The following is a 19,786-nucleotide window of genomic DNA, read 5'->3' as shown; positions in this document are numbered from 1 at the left end:
TGCACAAAGCAGCAGATATCGGTCCTGCTGATGGAATGAGGACCGGCTATGGCCCTGTCCAGCTCTCCTAGAGTAACTGCCTATCTCCTGAAATCTCCTCCATGCTCTGAAGATTGTACTGGGAGGCATATCAAATCTTCTTGCAACAGCACGCATGGATGTGCCATCCTGGAGGAGTTGGACAATCTGCGCAACTTCAGAAGGGTCAAGAAATCGCCTCATGGTGCCAGTCGTGATAATGACTCTAGCTAAAGCCAACACTTGTGGAAAAACAGTTAAAAAAGATCAAGAGGGAGGAACTTGAAATGGCCTCCACCTGCAAAACCAGTCCTGTTTTGGGGACCATCTCGTTGTTGCCCCTCTAATGTACCTGTTGTTAATCCCATCAACACCAATGCAGCTGAAACAGTTCAACAACCCCCTCTGTCATGTACCTGACCAAAACCTCATCAGAAAAGTCTAATTAAATTTATGCCATACCATGATAAAAAACTGTTCCTTTAATTTTTTTGAGCAGTGTATATATGTATATATTTTTTTGGTGGTTGCAACCACCAGAAAATGATTTTTGCTCTTTTTACCAGTAAACAAGCACCCTTTGGAGGTTGCAGTGTGAAGCCCGGAGTCATGACGATAAAGAGCATTTCCAGTCCGACTAATGAGCAGAATAAAACGAGCAATACACGATAATCATAATGACCCCACCCTACCGGCCAATAGTGTGCTGTAAGACAGAGCCCCGCGCTCCAAGTGACGTCGCAATATTTGTTTTCATAAATACCCGCGATGCACCGAGGCTGCGATGGGTGAACCGCGAAGTAGTGAGGGATTACTGTACCTCATACCTAAGAGGTTGCACACCCAGTCACTCACACACCACGCCTTGACTGTGTAATGACCACACTGGACAGTGTTGACGTGTTGCTTCTAGCTCTGTTTACTTCTGAACACGGAGAGCACGTTACAGCAATGCCTTATGAGAATCGCTAAGCAGGCTAGGAATAGTAGTCCTAACTACAACCACATCCCCCACCAATCGACCCTCTCACACAAAAACACATTTACCACAGATGATCATAAAAAATACAGAAACCAGATGATCACGCACGATTCGCTCCACACACAGTATCCCGTGGGCCCAGCCATCTCTCTGGCCACCCACAGGAAGCTGGCACCTCGCAGCAAATTGGGAATTCCTATTTATACCCTATCCCAGAGCGTCTTTGTGTGGTGCCACTAATCACGTTTATTTTTTTAAATCACTTGCAAAAAAATCAAACACGCTGCAGGTGAAATTATGTTGTGTCCACCATGATTGCTGTTCATCCAGTAAGAGAACATCAACTAAATAAAATAGTAATGATTGTGATGTCCACCAATTTAAACATGAGAGACATCTGACTTTCAGTGAAGTGGTTTCTCAGTGGGGTCCACACAGTTTAAGAAGGATGTTCTCAAAATGATGCTTGGTGTCTTTCTGTAAAACACAGTAAAAGAAATTTGATGGCCATCATTTATCTGCAAAATAGGATTGCAGGATAAGTTCCATCTTTGATTTTACCAGTATGTCCTCCTGTAGCGTTGAGTCATACATGGCCCTGTATTCTTCCAAGATCTTCTTCAGGTCAACCTCAGAGCGGCTCACCAGCACTCTAATCAGTGTATCTTCACATGTTCCATGGCGCTGTCCGGACACATCAGTCATCCAACAAGATGGTACAAGTAAAGGGCCGTCATGCATAAGCTAAGAATCTACTAAGATTCTACTGTTGTGTTCATTCATACTACCTCCATAGCTTGGTGAAGCTTCTCAGCAAAGAATGCTGGTGTGCTCCATGCACATTTCACTTGACAGAAAAGAGACAAAATATGGTAGTTTTAGACCGCATCCATTCATAAATCACTGGGTTGCCAAGCATTCTGAGCTGAGGGATCATGCTTTTTTTCTAACTGTTTCATAAAAATAATGTACTGTATATAGGCCTACACAAGGGTGACCAGATTTGGGTTTCTGAAAAAGAGGACACCCTTTTTTAGGGGAGGACCTAGTGGTTAGAGTGCTCGAGTGGCCGGGGGGTTGCTGCTGGTGAGCCCATTGGAGTGGGCACCGGGGTGGGCATGGGGTGTTAGTGGTTAGCGCATAGGAGTGTCCGTAGGTGAGAGCGCCGTAGTGTCCGACGGGGGCTGGGTAGCTGGAGTGCGCGACGGCAATCGAACTAAATCCCAGGTAAATTTTGAATTTCCCCCGGACATTTTTGTTTTTGTCTCAAAAGTAGGACGTGTCCGGGAAAAAGAGGACTTCTGGTCACCCTACCAACACAGGGAGCATAGACTAAATCCAGCCTTTAATCAAATACGAATTCTTTGTTTTGAATGACATCACTAAGTGGTGTGTTTACCACATCAATATATGAACCTTATATATGAATCAACATCTGTAGTGTAGTGTACTCCTGAAAGTGGAGTTGCCAAAAAGGTTATGCTGTACTAGCGTTTTAGAATTATTATTATTGTTGTTTTCCCTGCTGGTAGACTAAAATCAATAACTATTTCACTGAACAGCAAAGGTTAGCGTTTGTGCACGGATTAAATGGTGATTATTCATCAGGGTTTGTTTAGGGCCGCAAACAGTTGCCCATACATTCGGCAACAGTTTAAATAGAGTCACAAAGAGACCTTGAACAGGTTCAAACATTTTTGTGACAAGAAAAAACAGTTTGCAATATTTTGCAACTGTTTGCAACCTTTTAAGAACACTGATGAAATTCCCACATTCGCTACGTGCGCAAACCGTCACAGCTGATTGACATTTGGGCTTTAAGTTGATCTTTCTGTTCATATCTTAAATGTTTTTTTAACCCAGTCAACTCAAGAATTCTCTCCATTACTTGATTTTTTTGTGTGTGTGTCTGTATTGTTCAATTGAAAATGACGTTGAGTGCATGCTCACCAATGTCGAGGAGGCAGTCTTCAATGTCCCCCTTCAGCTCTATGTTCAGAGCTTTAGGTAGCGTCATGTCACTGACACAGGCGTATCTCTGGAATGCTATTGGGCAAAGGGGGAGCACGCAATCAAACATCAAATATTGTTTTTGTTCGTGAACTTCTCAGTAACTGCTTATTTGCATTGTTCTTCACTCCACGAGGCATGTTCCACCTGTTCGCCAAGCCGGGTGTGGTTCCACCTGTTTGTTGACTCAAGAATATCTAACTGGTCTGTCAAGCATAGCATCTGAAGCATTCGCGTGCTTTTTAGTCTCACACACTTACTTTTGGAGAGTTGAGGTCCACTGCGTGTAGTCAGGATGTCTATGAAAGCAGAGACGTCGATTCCTTTTGAATTCTCACCAGCTTCAAACAGAGTCTGAATTTGCGCAACACAAATTGAATAATGAACTTGGAATTCGTGCAAAGTTTAAAGGAGGTATTTATAAAACTTTACCTCTGCATCCTTTTGAGCCTGACTCATGTCAACTTTCGTGTTCTCATCTTTGTTTGCTTTCAACATAGCCAGAAGGGCTCTGGTAAAATCACCCTTGGTTTCATCCTTGATAACATCTTCTAGTTCATCTCCGTACTCTGATGGAAAAGTGTTGAGAAAAAAAAGGGTACGACGAGATTTATTTTCCATCTTTAAAGTTAAAATATAGGATGTGGTACCTTTGGATGGGAAATGTTTCAACTTTAAAGTGCAGTCCGAACGCTTACTCGACTGGTAGTAGCTTTTTCAAAATTGTCAACACATGACAGAATTAACACATTACAACAAAGAGCAAATAGATTTAAGAGTTGATGACACCACCCCAGAGAAAAATCTATATCAGTCGGGCCAACTTTGAAAAAAATTCGAAGTAAGAAAAAATGTGGTGTATTTGAAAGTTGGTCAGGAGTACAACAGCTGTCCCTTAAGGGGAACAGTATATCGGATGCACATTTAAATTACCAGCAGTCCAATTGCCCTGTCTCTCTTTTCTGCATGTTAGTATTTTTGGTCTTTTTATACTTCATTTTCTCATTTCCTTTACAACCGTACTTCTTTGAAATATTTCCAGAAGCAAAAAGTCAAACCTTCTTTATAGACTCTCTTTAACTGTCTGATCTCTTCATTTGACCTGGTTGCCAGAACCTCCACTAGGACATCTTCATCAGTGCCCAGTCTCTGTAGCAATACAATGAAATATTGTATATATATATAATATTTTATTTTTAAATTTCAGAAAAATATTTATTGATATGACGATCATACCATTAACTCTCATTCAGTATATAAATATTTTATTTTCATGTGACGAGATATTCACAATTTTTTTTTCCATGTTTTTTAAAGAGTAAAAAAATATTTCAGCTCAAATGCATTTGATATTTACCTTTGTTGCATCTCTGATCAGGTAGGCATCGTAGTGGGCTGGCGGCATCAATAAGGCCAGACAGATATCCTCTAAATCGGACCTCAGCGCACGCTTGAGAGCACGATTCAACGACTGTGATATAAGAAGAAAAGAAGAATTGTGTGTGTGTGTGTGTGTGTGGGGGGGGGGGCTCCATGCCCATCCCTATACCTAAATGCTTTGAAGCAACATTACACTACCTGGCCAGTGGAAGCCTCAAAAACAGCTTTAATCTTCTGTCTCTGTTCATTGTTTCTTTTGACCAAGACTGAAATGATCACATCCTCATCCACACCTGCAAGGGAGAAATTTTGCTTTTCTGTAATTATGTTGCATGGATGATGTTACCTATAAATTACGTATTGTTAGTCTAACAGAATGGTTGTCCAAGTCATATTTGAACATTTTAAGAAAATGGAAGGAAAATAAACATACATAAAGATCTGCCTTGAAACCCCTGTAGAAAAAAATGTTTTTTACAAGCGTATTTATATTTTGAAAACTAATTTTGTGTTAATAACCTAAGCAATTATTTTGTTAGATTATATAACCAGTTTTCCTATTTGTGCATAAAATCTCCACAGTGACATACAACAATCCCAAGATGTGAATGCAATGATTTTTTTTACAATTTTTTTCCCATTAGATCAGTTATTTGTTAATAAAAAGCAGAAAAATCCACTTTTGATCAAGAATGCAGATCATTACTTTTTGTGTGAATTGTTTGGGCAATTTAGAATGCATGGAATAAAAAATGCTTTGCAATTTTTAGTTTTAATTGGATCATTTCCATTGATATAGGTACCGAGCCCATATCAAAGTGGGATTTTAGATCTTTTTTTCCAGACTTCAGCACATGCATTGCTCTTTCAAGGCCGTATTAAATCACCTTCTGCTGAAAATTAGAATGATTGCGAGTGGAAGGAACTCAAATTTGACCCACCCTTAATGAGCTGTCTGTTTAATTAAGACAATAAACGAGCGGGAGTATTTTTTACGCCCTTTGCATTGTGGCCTATTGTTCAATTGTAATAAAATGTTCAGACTCAGAAGTTACCCCACATACCTTTACTTTCAATGGCGCTCTGCAGAACTGCAGCATCTTTGCTTGCACTGAAATTTGGGTATGGGGCCACTGTTCCGTAAAACACAGGCGTCACTTTTCCTTTAACCTTAAAGAAATGGCGCAAAAATCTTTGTTTTCCCCAGTTGCAAGTCAGTCACTGAGTTCAGCATGTCCATTGCAGAACATCTGATACTTACTTTAATATTATCTTCCTCGGGGTTTCTGTCATGAATGATATTTTTGAAAAAATCCTTGAAGAAAGACATTTTTGATGATCAAAATTGATCTGGAAAAAAAAGAAAGAATTTGATTGAATGAAGGAAGATCATTTCTTCTTGATGGTTAAAGATCCGAGAAACTTACCTGTGGTATTAAATGCAGTCTACACTGTACCTGTAGATTTGAGGTGTGAGAGTTTTGAAGGAGCTCCACCCATCAGATGATGATTATGCAGAAAAAAATCTGCCAGACCTTCCTGTCACCTGAACAAGATGAACCAATCGTCTACTGCCTCACACACCGCACCCAGCAATCAATTGGTTCTGTATCCCTGACTGGTTGGGTGACTTCTGTACAGGCTTATATTGTAAATAAATGCTTCACCCTTTAGCCAAACTGCATAATTTAAGCAAACATGCATAAACTACAGGAAGCAGTAGTAACTCAGAAAAACAAACAAAAACAATATTCTTGCCAGTAAATGCTGATCTGAAACAACCATCAATGTGCTGTTTTCTCATGTGGCTAAACCTGATCAGCAACATTTTTCTCCTCTGTCTGTAGTCAGTGAATTTAAAGGGGCGAACATACAATTACAGCCTATAGTTTTTAATAAACAACCAAACAACACTGCAATTATTGCACTTTGATTTTATGACGTGCACGAATGCTCCTAATCAAAATGTAGGAATGCCAAAAAGTGAGAAACCTTAAAAAAAAAAAAAAATCCTGACAAATTTAATATTTTAAAATATCTTACATTTCACAAATAGGGGGAAAAACTGAGGTGATTCTTGTTGTTTTATTTTATATTTTTGTTGATATTAGATTACATAATTTCAAAAGTGCTGCCTTCTGGCCTTCTTTGATGCAAAATTAGCAATAATGTCCATGTATACTTATTTGCTCCCCTCACATTTGTCTATTTCTGCTCTGTTTTTCTTCTACATACTCCGTAAGGGGTTACAAATTGCAATATAAAATACAATACAAATACCAACACCGTTACGCAATAGAAAACCATTTCATTTTACAAATTCATTAAAATTATATCAAGGAATCATACACACATGACACCAAGCAGAGCTAATTTTACTGAAAGGCTCTCGCAAATAAATCCAACAAAGCCATGTATAAAAAACACTTCCTGTGTTTTTTATTGAATGTAAGCAGTGCATATTTTAAATAAATGAGATGCATTTTACTGGTTTCATAATAGTTTGTACAGGTAAGTAAGTAAAAAGGGGCTAATTGCCATGCATTAGTCAAATTATATAGTCTATGTCACAACCTGTCATGTGGTATCAACTGGTCATGTCATTATCTTGGAGGGGGTCCTCTTCCACGGCCCCGCCCTCGCCCAGGACCGGATATTGGGCCGGGTCCTCTTGGTCCAGGCGGTCGAACTACTGGCCTTCGAGTGTCAGGATTGGATGTTGCAAGTGCAACATCTTTCTGAAGGTGAACACCTTTCCCAGCTGCCCCGGGTTTTGTCTTCATTGGCTTTGGATCTGATGTCTTTTTTTCTGTTTAACAATGACCCATTGACATTTCATTTCCACAATGCGGAAACTAATTGTACACGTTTCTTTTTGAAAAACCTTTGAGTTAATTGAGATATTTACAGTTTAACTTTACAGGTACAGCAGTAAACTGATACAATATTGCCAGTAACAAAATACATTTAGTAGTTAGCACATGTTTGTTACTGATGAAAATTAATTACCGACATTAAAATGTTGACTGACCAGGCTCTGGTGGTGGAGCAGGAGGCGCCAGAGAGCGGTTTGGCAGCAGGTCCTCCAAGTCTTTCATAACCTCGTTGGTGCTGTCTGTGTTGTTCCTCCGGTTCTTTTCTTCATCGCGAGCCTCGGAGAGAGGTGTGGATCATAACAGAAAATAGTTGAATCAAAGCAAAAGGGCCGTGTGATATAAAGTTGAACTTGAACCAAACTAATCTTATGATTTTTGTGTTCAATTGCTCCTTCATGCTATTCTTTTCCTGTTATTGTGTTGCCTTCTCTTAATGGTGCTGGTGTTAGTCATATTGTTGAATAGCATTTCATTTTTAAAATATATTTATTTAGATATAACAAGATTTAATGTGTTTCCTATAATTTTCTCCACCCACCATCTGCATCTTCTTCTTCAGATCTAAGTTGGAGTTTTTGTACGCTTCCGAAACAGAGTTCAAATAGTAGATGGCAAGGCTGCAGAGAAAAATAAATTCTTGGTACTCCTCAGCAGTGACAGTATAGCAAAGGTATTTTTTTCTCAAGCTTTTAGGGCTTCTGTACTCACACCATGAGCAAAACAGCTGGTATGATGAGGCCTGGGTTGGCTACATAGCCAAACAGCGTCCCGATAAAGGCCGGCAGGTCCAGGTCGATCGTCTCAATGATCACATCAAACATTTTTGCTTTCCCACTTCAAAAATCAAACGCCTCAATATAGTACATGAAAAATCCACAAGCTCATATTCCAAGCTTATGTGTTTTTATTTTCTGGCAGTGTTACCTGAAGGGTCCACAATCAAATGAGGGTGGGAGTGTCATGATGGTGTAGACCACAGGCAACAAACTAAGGAAAAGGATGAGGAGCAGCAGACCCATGTAGAAGTTGTTGGATTTGGAAGCCTTGAAGACTCGCTCATGAGGGACATTGGTAGCCATGACGGCCCAACACTGATAGTACATGGACGTCAGCAGGCGGAGTACGTTGATGCCAACCAGTCCGGGAGCATAAAACGCCCCCATCCTAAAACATTCCCAAATGAAGTCAATTAAATGCATCCAAACTAGGGCCACCGTGGAAATGAAAACACTTTGTGAAATTCGGCCCCTGCCACTGTTGTGAACAGTATATGAACTCTCCAAGACAGGAGTTTACCAAGGTCACTGCCAAGACTGATTCACTGGTTCGTTGGGGTCACTTCTGTATGCCAAATGTATACAGTTCACCTAAATCCAATCCAATTAATTTGTGTAGATGTTAATGAGGTGTAATCATGGAGCCATATATTAAGGCCATTCACACTCACCACAACCAACTCACAAATAATTATTGTCATTGCATATCATATTAGATTATACTCCAGAATACGCAGGGTCAGAAAAAGTCCATACCAGATCATTCCTTGATTGAAGACAAGTCCCAAGACATTACCACTGATGTCAAACTCTCCATATGACGGCTGGAATGAAACAAGACTGTAATTAAGTACGAAGAGTTCTGTCATGGTTAACCAGTACTATGTAGAAGCTCTTTAAATTAAAATGTGTTTTTAATGGTAAAGTGCAATTATTATCATTATTATTCAAAAATTTTCAAGAACACAGTTTTACAAAAGAAAACCCAGAAAATATTCTGAGGCCCAGATGCAATAATATATATATATATATATATATATATATATATATATATATATATATATATATATATATATATATATATATATATATATATATATATATATATATATAGCATGCCGTTCAGGAAATTAATATTTGAATATATTGAATGAACCTTGAATATATTGAATGAACTTCGGAATATATTGAATGAACCTTGAATATATTGAATGAACTTCGGAATATATTGAATGAAACTTGAATATATTGAATGAACTTCGGAATATATTGAATGAACCTTGAATATATTGAATGAACCTTGAATATATTGAATGAACTTCGGAATATATTGAATGAACCTTGAATATATTGAATGAACTTCGGAATATATTGAATGAACCTTGAATATATTGAATGAATTTCGGAATATATTGAATGAATTTCGGAATATATTGAATGAACCTTGAATATATTGAATGAACATTGGAATATATTGAATGAACCTTGAATATATTGAATGAACATTGGAATATATTGAATGAACCTTGAATATATTGAATGAATTTCGGAATATATTGAATGAACCTTGAATATATTGAACGAACCTTGAATATATTGAATGAACTTCAGAATATATTGAATGAATTTCGGAATATATTGAATGAACTTCGGAATATATTGAATGAACTTCGGAATATATTGAATGAACCTTGAATATATTGAATGAACTTCGGAATATATTGAATGAACTTCGGAATATATTGAATGAACCTTGAATATATTGAATGAACTTCGGAATATATTGAATGAACTTCGGAATATATTGAATGAACCTTGAATATATTGAATGAATTTCGGAATATATTGAATGAACTTCGGAATATATTGAATGAACTTCGGAATATATTGAATGAACTTCGGAATATATTGAATGAACCTTGAATATATTGAATGAACTTCGGAATATATTGAATGAACTTCGGAATATATTGAATGAACTTCGGAATATATTGAATGAAACTTGACTGACGTCATCATTGCCGCCATCTTGTACATGCATTTCGTTGCTGCCGCAATTATGAACCAGTCAGCTCGCAATATCGTGTCAGCTATTCTTAGCAATGATGAAATTGTCAATGCACTGGCGAGTGCTTGTACCACCCAAAATCCCCCGGAGACACATGCCCAGCAATATAATACTTTGGACGAAGAAATCCAGGCTGCTTTTAATCGGGGCAGACCTGGGCGCACAACAGACCAGGCTTCTGTTAATCATCGCAACCTCAGTTTGCCATCGACCTCACAGCAGTGCCCCACAACAATCTACGCCCGTTCACTAGAAAGGGCCCAAGACAGAAGAAGTAAGAATAGGTAGGGTTAATTTAAACCGCACGTTGAGCCGTGAATATGGTCCGTGAAAATATTGTCTGACATTAAACCGCCCCGATTAAAAGCAGCCTGGACTTCTTCGTCCAAAGCATGATATTGCTGGGCATGTGTCTCCGGGGGATTTTGGGTGGTACAAGCACTCGCCAGTGCATTGACAATGTCATCATTGCTAAGAATAGCTGACACGATATTGCGAGCTGACTGGTTCATAATTGCGGCAGCAACAAAATGCATGTGCAAGATGGCGGCAATGATGACGTCAGTCAAGTTTCATTCAATATATTCCGAAATTCATTCAATATATTCCGAAGTTCATTCAATATATTCCGAAATTCATTCAATAAATTCTGAAGTTCATTCAATATATTCAAGGTTCGTTCAATATATTCAAGGTTCATTCAATATATTCCGAAGTTCATTCAATATATTCTGAAGTTCATTCAATATATTCCGAAATTCATTCAATATATTCAAGGTTCATTCAATATATTCAAGGTTCATTCAATATATTCCGAAGTTCATTCAATATATTCAAGGTTCATTCAATATATTCAAGGTTCATTCAATATAATCCGAAGTTCATTCAATATATTCAAGGTTCATTCAATATATTCAAGGTTCATTCAATATATTCCGAAGTTCATTCAATATATTCCGAAATTCATTCAATATATTCCGAAGTTCATTCAATATATTCAAGGTTCATTCAATATATTCCGAAGTTCATTCAATATATTCCGAAGTTCATTCAATATATTCAAGGTTCATTCAATATATTCCGAAGTTCATTCAATATATTCAAGATTCATTCAATATATTCAAATATTAATTTCCTGAACGGCATGCCATATATATATATATATATATATATATATATATATATATATATATATATATATATATATATATATATATATATATATATATATATATATATATATAAATATAATAATATATATAATATAAGGCCTACTACATGTGTATATATATAATATATATAATATAATGCCTACCACATGCGTCAGTCAAACTCTCCTACATACAGTATTGCCAAATATTTGATAATATTTTTTACATTTCCACTGGTCAATTTATGTACAAAATCAACAATGTATAGTAAAACTATTTACTTCTGAAGCGAAATAGAGAAAATTGTCAAATTCTTAGCATTGTAATGCAGTTTCAGTCAAAGTATGCCCTCAAAGCTATTGTATTTAACCAACAAGGTTGTTGTGGACCACTTCTAAATTCGAGTATTGAGACTTACAAATCCGGCTTCCAGGTCCCAGCACCAGCAGTAGTTGAGGAAACGCACAATGACAGCTCTGGCGAAATCACCGATCAGGATGGTGAGGTAGGTGACTTGAATGTCCGACACGGTCAGCTTCACAAATTCCTACAACATAAGTATTTTTTTAAATGAAGAATAGAAACTAACAACATATACATAATGTTTACTTCTGATGAGAATTCTACACATTATGTCATGCTTTCGTAAAATTCTTTATGGCATGTCATTTGATATGCAGGGCACAATTCAAGTCCTCATATCTGCTGAACTAAGAATGGTGACACAGGTATTATTTTAAACTTAAATTTATATTAAGATAATTGTAATGCTAATGATTTTTTCAGATCCAGTTATGGCATTCACTCAACCAGAAAAGGCGCTTTGTGTCTTTGCATTTGCATAAACTGAATGATGTGTCATCTCATGTGACCAACAGTGCTCACATTAAACATCTTTGAAAAAAAACTTGAGATTGCAAGCTTTCAGAATATATCAGGCACATTTTAATAGCCTACTAGTTTTTGAGATATTTAAAAACGTGCTCAAAGTACTTCTCTATTTTAACCGGATGCTAATTTTAATGTTTTATTGACAGTGGAAGGATTTCTAGGCAACTTTCCAATTAAACCAGCCTGTACAATCTCTGGAAAAAAAACAGAATTGATGCCTTAATTAGTTAAGTGAATAGAAGAAAAATGTACCATCAGAATTTATCGATTCTCTTTAAACCCATAACGGTATAAAAGTTTGTTAGTTCCACACTTACAGATAGCAGACCCGAATACATGCAGTCGAGTTATTTAATCGTGTATAATCTTTATAATGTACATTCAGTTTGAATGAAAAAAGTATGGATCCTTACTATGCCAACAGCGGTCTCCCAGCATGGTCCTCTGATCACATCAGCGGGGTTCATTGGGGGTGGGGTGGCTTCGGTGTCATTGACCAGGCGTGTGTAATTGGCGTAATATTCCTTCAGAGCCAATATAGTGGCATTCTTTATGGACTGCTCTTCTTCAAGCTGATGGTGAGATGGGATAAGTGAGATGAAATAACGTTGGAGCTGTTTGAGAAGAAATGTGACTGCTGAGGAATGCCGGGTAAAGATGAGCACACACACCTTGGTGTTGACCTCATCGAAGAGGGCAAACAGGAACGTGTAGAGGTTTCCCAGTAAAAGAGCAAAGATGCGTCCTAGCTGCCACTTGAGGGCGATGCGAGGATGGTAGTCCTCTAGCTCAGCAATAGTCTCAAAAAGAGGAGGACACAGAAGTCCCAACAGAGACATGATGATCTCCAACTGGAGAAAACAAAAAGTATTTCGTTGTTGTCACGATTAGCTTTAGATGTCGATGGTGCGTCGTAGTACTAGTAGGCTACTGTATGTGTGTTTGTGCTTGTATGTGTGCATGCGCGTGTGTGTGTGTGTCGAACAGTTATTCTCACCATTACCTCATTTTTCTCATACCAGCTGAGATCATTTCTGTTGGCAAACTCCTGAGACCTCTTCACCACAAAGTAGATGAGGTATCCGCTTCCCCCGAGGCTGCAGGTGATGAGTACGTTAGCTAGGACCCTGAGGAACCTCCTCAGATGAATGTTCTCATCCTTCTGGTTTTCTTGCTCATCCACAATGGACTCCTGATCTTGCACAGGATCAGCAGATAAGCAGTCACATGTAGTTTGTTTATGTTGCCTATTACATTCGTCAAACGACCTTTCTGTGGTTACCTTGAAGCTGGTGGTGATGGATGCATACTTGTTGTCTGCAGTCTCCGCGTTTCCAATGAGATAATCCCAGCTGGTGAACATCTTCCAGGCAAAAGTGAACTCTCCATCTTCTCCATCACCGCCACCGAGGTCTGCATTTTTTGCCATTCTGACGGGAGAAACTAATAAATGTTTCCTCACAAACATGTCATATGTTTGTGAGGAAAAATGACTTATCAAAACCGGTCTCTGTAATGTACTTTGAATTATAGGACTTTCATTATCAAATATTTTCAGAATCTATTATTTCATGCATTGATCTATATACATATATAAATTATAAATTATATATAAATTATTAATTGAATAATCAGATACAATTTTAATCGCGTTAAAAAATAAAATTTCCCCAATTACTATTTATCCATCCATCCATTTTCTGAACCGCTCAGTCCCCACGGGGGTCGCGGGCGTGCTGGAGCCTATCCCAGCCGTCATCGGGCAGTAGGCGGGGGACACCCTGAACCGGTTGCCAGCCAATCGCAGGGCACACAGAGACAAACAACCATTCGCACTCACACTCACACCTAGGGACAATTTGGAGTCTCCAATCGGCCTACCAAGCATGTCTTTGGAATGTGGGAGGAAACCGGAGTGCCCGGATAAAACCCACGCGGGCCCGGGGAGAACATGCAAACTCCACACAGGGAGGGCCGGAGGTGGAATCGAAACTGCACCCTCCTAACTGTGAGGCGGACGTGCTACCCAGTGCGCCACCGAGCTGCCTAATGACTATTTATTAACCAATTATTTTTGTTTATCTAGTTGGAAAGCACAGGTAAGAACTACCTGCACGGGGTTTCCGCCTGACGCACCTCTGACGGTGCCAACGGGGTAACTGTAGGGTCATCAGCCGGGAGCCACCCTTCATTGATGTTTTGCTCCATTATTATATTATATCATATTATATCATATTATATCATATTATATTATATTATATTATATTATATTATATTATATTATATTATATTATATTATATTATATTATATTATATTATATTATATTATATTATATTATATTATATTATATTATATTATATTATATTATATTATATTATATATATTGTCTTGTCTTGTCTTGTCATATTATATTGGCTTTTTGAGGAATCACACTCCTCACCTTCCCTGGTAAGGTCTATTCAGGGGTGCTGGAGAGGAGGGTCCGTCGGGAGGTCGAATCTTGGATTCAGGAGGAACAGTGTGTTTTTTATCCTGGCCATGGAACAGTGGACCAGCTCTATACCCCCGGCAGGATCCTCGAGGGTGCATGGGAGTTCGTTCAACCAGTCCACTTGTGTTTTGTGGACTTGGAGAAGGCTTTAGAGCGTGTCCCTCAGGGAGTTCTGTGAGGGGTGCTTCGGGAGTACGGGGCGCCGAACCAACTGATATGGGTGGTTCGGACCCTGTATCATCGATGCCAAAGTTTGGTCTGCATTTTCGGCAGTCATTCGTATTCGTTCCCAGTGAGGGTTGGACTCAGCCAAGGCTGCCCTTTGTCAGTGATTCTGTTCATAACTTTTATGGACAGAATTTCTAGGCGCGGCTGAGGCATTGAAGGTGTCTGGTTTGGGGACATCAGCATTACATCTCAGGTTTTTGCAGACGACGTGGTGCTGTTGGCTTTCTCAAGCCATGATCTCCAGCTCTCACTGGAGCAGTTTGCAGCCAAGTGTGAAGCATCAGCACATCCAAATCTGAGACCATGGTCCTCAGTCGGAAAAGGGCGGAATGTCTTCTCCGGATCGGGGATGAGATCCTGCCCCAAGTGGAGGAGTTCAAGTATCTTGGGGTCTTGTTCATGAGCGAGCGCAGGATGGAGCGTGAGATCGACAGGTGGATCGGTATAGCATCTGCTGTGATGCGGACTCGGTACCGGTCCATCGTGATGAAGAGAGACCTGAGCCAAAAGGCAAAGCTCTCAATTTACCGGTTGAGCTCAAAGTCAAAGTCAAAGTCAAAGTCAAAGTCAGCTTTATTGTCTACGCTCCTACCCTCACTTATGGTCACGAGCTAAGGGTCGTGACCATAAGAACAAGATCCCGGATACAAGCAGCCGAAATGAGTTTCCTCCGCAGGGTGTCTAGGATCACTTAGATATAGGGTGAGAAGCTCGGTCATCTGGGAGGGACTCGGAGTAGAGCCGCTGCTCCTCCACGTTGAGAGCAGCCAGATGAGGTGGCTCGGGCATCATCAGGATGCCTCCTGGACACCTCTCTGGAGAGGTGTTCCGGGCATGTCCCACCGGCAGGAGACCCCGAAGACAACCCAGAACGCGCTGGAGAAACGATGTCTCTCGGCTGGCCTGGGAACGTCTTGGGATCCCCCGGGATGAGCTGGACAAAGTGACTGGAGAGAGGGAAGTCTGGGCGTCCCTCCTAAAGCTGCTGCTCCTGCGACCCGACCCCAGATAAGTGGAAGCAGAGGATGGATGGATGGATGGATGGATGGATGGATGGATGGATGGATGGATGGATGGATGGATGGATGGATGGATGGATGGATGGATGGATGGATGGATGGATGGATGGATGGATGGATGGATGGATGGATGGATGGATGGATGGAGGGATGGAGGGAGGGAGGGATGGATGGATGGATATTGGGTTTATTATGCTGGTATTATTTAGTGGATAAAAACAACTAAACAACAGCAATATCACACAGGTAGGCTTGATGGTTAATTGTTTTCTAAAATAAAAGATGTGTTATTTTGATTAAACACAAATGATAAATTAGTCTGCTTTCAAGAAGGATGAGATAAATCAGAGAATTATAACATTGGGGAGAAGATTTGAACAATGTTTTGTTAAAAAAGCCTCTCAATGATTACTTGATTATCAAAATCTGAGCAAATTAATTTAATAAGTATGTTTTAATTTTGGCACCTGCAGTGAATTATGTGATAGCAAAACAATTGGTCTCATCTCTGGTTTATCTCAAATCCGACTTCTCATGACTCACGTGCGGATCACAACCATCAAACTGTAGCCAAATGTTCCAATCCCGACCATGAGGTAGGCGAGAGGCAGCCTAAACTTAAGCAAGCCGATGGTCCTCTGGCTGTTATAGTAGCCATAAAACAGGACGGAATACTTGCAGTATCCCTAAGGGGGGGAAAAATTAGTTCCTTACAGATCTGTCTGCTTTGATTTTAGAGATGATGCTTTCGGAAATTAACGACAGTATCTTCATATCTCAAACTTACATTGAAATCCATGAGGACAGAGTAGTCTTGAGCAGTTGCCTGTTCTGCTCGAGGAACAGTCTTCCTGGGAATGGACCCATATGGAAGGCCCATCAAAACCTGCATTATGAAGGAGGAAACATACTAAAAATATAAATAAATGATGATAAATATAAATCTACACTTGAGGGTTAGTGTCACACTTATTCCTTCTATCACTGTGCTAGATGAGGAAAATACAATATTTGTAGATCAGTACATAAATTAAATAAAAATCATGAAAATGAAATGGGGCGATATTAGAGGAATTTGATTATTTCCTGTCTCGCAGTTGCCGCAGTCGCCGTTCTGTACAGATGACTTTTCGATACACTACTGTCGTGGTACTCAAACTGTGCTTGTATAGTATGAACGATAGCTATTACAACTTCACCTCAGGAATAACCACCAGGCCGAAAGTGAAACCAAACATAACAAGGTTCATCCCGTACATCCAGCGAAGGAAGATGAAGTAAGAAGCTACAGATGAACCAAAGTGACCTGAGGAAAATGAAAAGAGTTTACTATCTGTACACAAGCAGTCACTGTTAAGCTGTTTAGAAGCAAAGTGAGATCAATAAAGTTTCAATCAACCAACCAACCGACCGATCGATCGATCGATCGATCGATCAATCAATCAATCAATCAATCAATCAATCAGGATTAACCACAACTCACTTTCCACTTCTTTGATCTTCCTCTCCCAGGGAATACAGGCTGTTTTGAAGTTTTCAAAATCCCTCTGGAACTTAATCCATTTCTTAAAAAAAAAAAATATATATATATATATATATATATATATATATATATATATATATATATATATATATATATATATATATATATATATGTGTACAAACAAGGGCCTACAGAAATTATTTTGTTTCCAAACCTTTGTCATCATGACTTTGTAGGCATACCACTTCCTGCCTTTTCCTTTGCCGAGAGCTCCTTCAAACTTATCCACAAACTCTTGAGCTTCCCTGCAAAAACACACAGAGGATATAAAAGTCGGGTACTAATAAGTTTGTCTTTGGGCCTTGCTAGCTATTGCATGCCATTACAAAACAATTGGGTGAAGGCAAATCAACTAAACAGGAACATTGGAAATAAAAAGGTCAAATTTCATCAAGGTGTGTGGAAAAAATTTAAAATTGAGAAACAATTCCAAAAACTGAAGTATTGTCATGACCTCCAATTGAACATTACTTTAGGTGTGTGAGCCGCCTCTTCATCCTCCATGGTTTGTTCCTGATGGTTGATATCAGCTTCTTCTTTTCTTCCACCTCCTCCATCAAAAGGGCCATCTCTCCCTCGGACAGGGATTCCTCATCCTCATCGGAGCTTGAAGTGGAGTCAGATGAACTGGGGATAGGTGGGCACAAAGAGGCGGCAAGTGACGATTATTCTTGGATTCTTACGATAGATAGATCCTACCTTTCGTCTTTCTTCTTCTTCTTTTTGTCTTTTCCTTTGCCATCTCCCTTCTTGCCTTTACTGTCATCCTCCTCTTTTACTCCTTTCCTTCCTCCTCTCTTTTTCCCCTTCTTCCCCTTCTGCTCATCACTGTCCTCATCACTGTCCAAGGTTTTTCCTCCTTTTTTCTTAGTGGCAGCTCCCCCTCGCTTCTTCTTCTTGGGGCCTTCGTATTCACTTTCATCATCCTCATCATCCTCATCTCTGCGTTTTTTGGTTGGTTTCTTTGCACTTGGCCCCCTTCTTGGCCTAGGAGCCTCACTTTCCTCTTCCTCATCGGCTGTTTTTTTGCCACGGGCTCTTCCCTTTGCAGCCGGTCTTCCAGCTGCTTGTCTCCTGTTGCCTCGTCTCCGGCTGGCACCGTCTATTGAGTCGATGAGATGTACAGAGTCAATCGATTTTAGACTTGTGTACATTATACGACCATGAAATGTTACTAACTTACCATCATCACTGTCACTGCCATCATCTTCCATATCAATCTCAACTGTGTGATAAAGACAACACGGACAACCTTTAGTTGACATAATTGCCTTTTAAAAGCTTCATGTGTGAGATGAAGTTTGTTGAGATATTTTTACAAGTGTGTGACAGTTTTCTCTTAAACAATACTCTTAAAATAGTCCCGTGGTAGAGTTAACTAGATTGTGCATAAAGGGAGAAAAAAATCCCAGCATGAAATTGTGTCAAGTTGAAGGAATGTTAAAGTGGAGTTCTTCACAGTTTATAACATCAGATGACATTCTAAGAGCAGAAATGTTCACATTCATCCATCCATCCATCCATCTCACCTTCATCTGTTGACAAATCCTTTTTTCTCGGCATGATGAATTAAAACCAACGGCTGTCTGTGTCCTTTACAGAGGCTTCCTCCCTGCAGCCGTTTAATTCTCCGCCAGCTCGGCGCTGCGCCAATATGCAACTCGGGTATCTCACAATGCCGTCACTATGACGACAGCAGCATGTGATCTGCTCAGGTGTTCCTGGATGTGTGCGATTAAGACGCAAGTATTTCCATATTCATCCAATGTGACATACGTAGCAAATGGCAAAATTGTTTTTTTTCCCCTTCAGATTATTTTATTTCCACCCAGATGTACTATTACAAAGGTGTGAGTCATAGGTGTGAGTCAAAGTAAACCACCATTCATTGGTGAGACACCATTGAAATCTTATGATTATATTCCATTTGCCTAAAGGACCAAAACAGCCCATTATCTTAAGTGCTGCACAGACTCTCACTTATCCTAGACTACACTCTCACACACACGCAAAAACACACGAGCAACAGCCAGACAGTTTTAAGAATTAATGACGGTTTAGATTTCTAAATGCAGAGACTTGAAACTAAACAGTAAATACCTCACCTTTTATCCCTGATGGTTAATGGACAAACTTCAATGGGTATGAAGTTAGTCAACCTGAATCAGAGTATAACAGGCAGAGAAACATCACAGTGAACAATACAAGATCATTTTTCACATCTAAAATTTATACTCGAGGATGCCTTTTCCTACATTGAAGGTGTGGGCCAAGTAGTCCTGTGTCTTATTCAAACAACAAAACGAGCAGCCTTTTTTTACAGGAATAATTTTGACATAAAATATTAAACAG

General features: G+C 39.3%; 2 protein-coding genes across 3 annotated transcripts; both read right to left on the bottom strand.

Moving 5' to 3' along the window:
- Positions 1-913: 913 nt before the first annotated feature.
- On the bottom strand, positions 914-5,950 carry LOC148389944 (annexin A1-like). The gene is made up of 12 exons (XM_088392193.1): positions 5,818-5,950; positions 5,652-5,740; positions 5,455-5,560; positions 4,589-4,683; positions 4,368-4,481; positions 4,069-4,159; positions 3,443-3,579; positions 3,271-3,364; positions 2,951-3,046; positions 1,789-1,847; positions 1,562-1,684; positions 914-1,477 (listed from the first exon to the last, which is right to left on the bottom strand). Exons 2-12 carry the CDS (start codon positions 5,718-5,720, stop codon positions 1,421-1,423), a joined length of 1,041 nt encoding a protein of 346 aa, XP_088248319.1. The 5' UTR covers positions 5,721-5,740; positions 5,818-5,950; the 3' UTR covers positions 914-1,420.
- Positions 5,951-6,456: 506 nt separating this feature from the next.
- Positions 6,457-19,059, bottom strand: tmc2a (transmembrane channel-like 2a). 2 transcript variants are annotated; one of them, XM_088392195.1, is made up of 20 exons: positions 18,964-19,059; positions 18,618-18,659; positions 18,134-18,536; positions 17,906-18,061; positions 17,589-17,679; positions 17,375-17,456; positions 17,091-17,197; positions 16,679-16,777; positions 16,435-16,577; positions 13,435-13,582; positions 13,156-13,344; positions 12,824-13,003; positions 12,566-12,724; positions 11,680-11,808; positions 8,799-8,866; positions 8,191-8,430; positions 7,975-8,100; positions 7,805-7,883; positions 7,422-7,542; positions 6,457-7,199 (listed from the first exon to the last, which is right to left on the bottom strand). In XM_088392195.1, exons 1-20 carry the CDS (start codon positions 18,995-18,997, stop codon positions 6,994-6,996), a joined length of 2,802 nt encoding a protein of 933 aa, XP_088248321.1. In that variant the 5' UTR covers positions 18,998-19,059; the 3' UTR covers positions 6,457-6,993. The 2 variants fall into 2 exon arrangements, with proteins under 2 accessions (XP_088248321.1, XP_088248320.1); XM_088392194.1 differs by having other exon boundaries at positions 12,566-13,003.
- Positions 19,060-19,786: the final 727 nt, after the last annotated feature.

This window comes from Syngnathus floridae, chromosome 12, assembly GCF_059516105.1.
Source record: "Syngnathus floridae isolate MCC-2025c chromosome 12, RoL_Sflo_1.0, whole genome shotgun sequence".
NCBI classification, from domain to species: domain Eukaryota; kingdom Metazoa; phylum Chordata; class Actinopteri; order Syngnathiformes; family Syngnathidae; genus Syngnathus; species Syngnathus floridae.
This window is presented reverse-complemented; position numbering and strand designations above follow the sequence as displayed.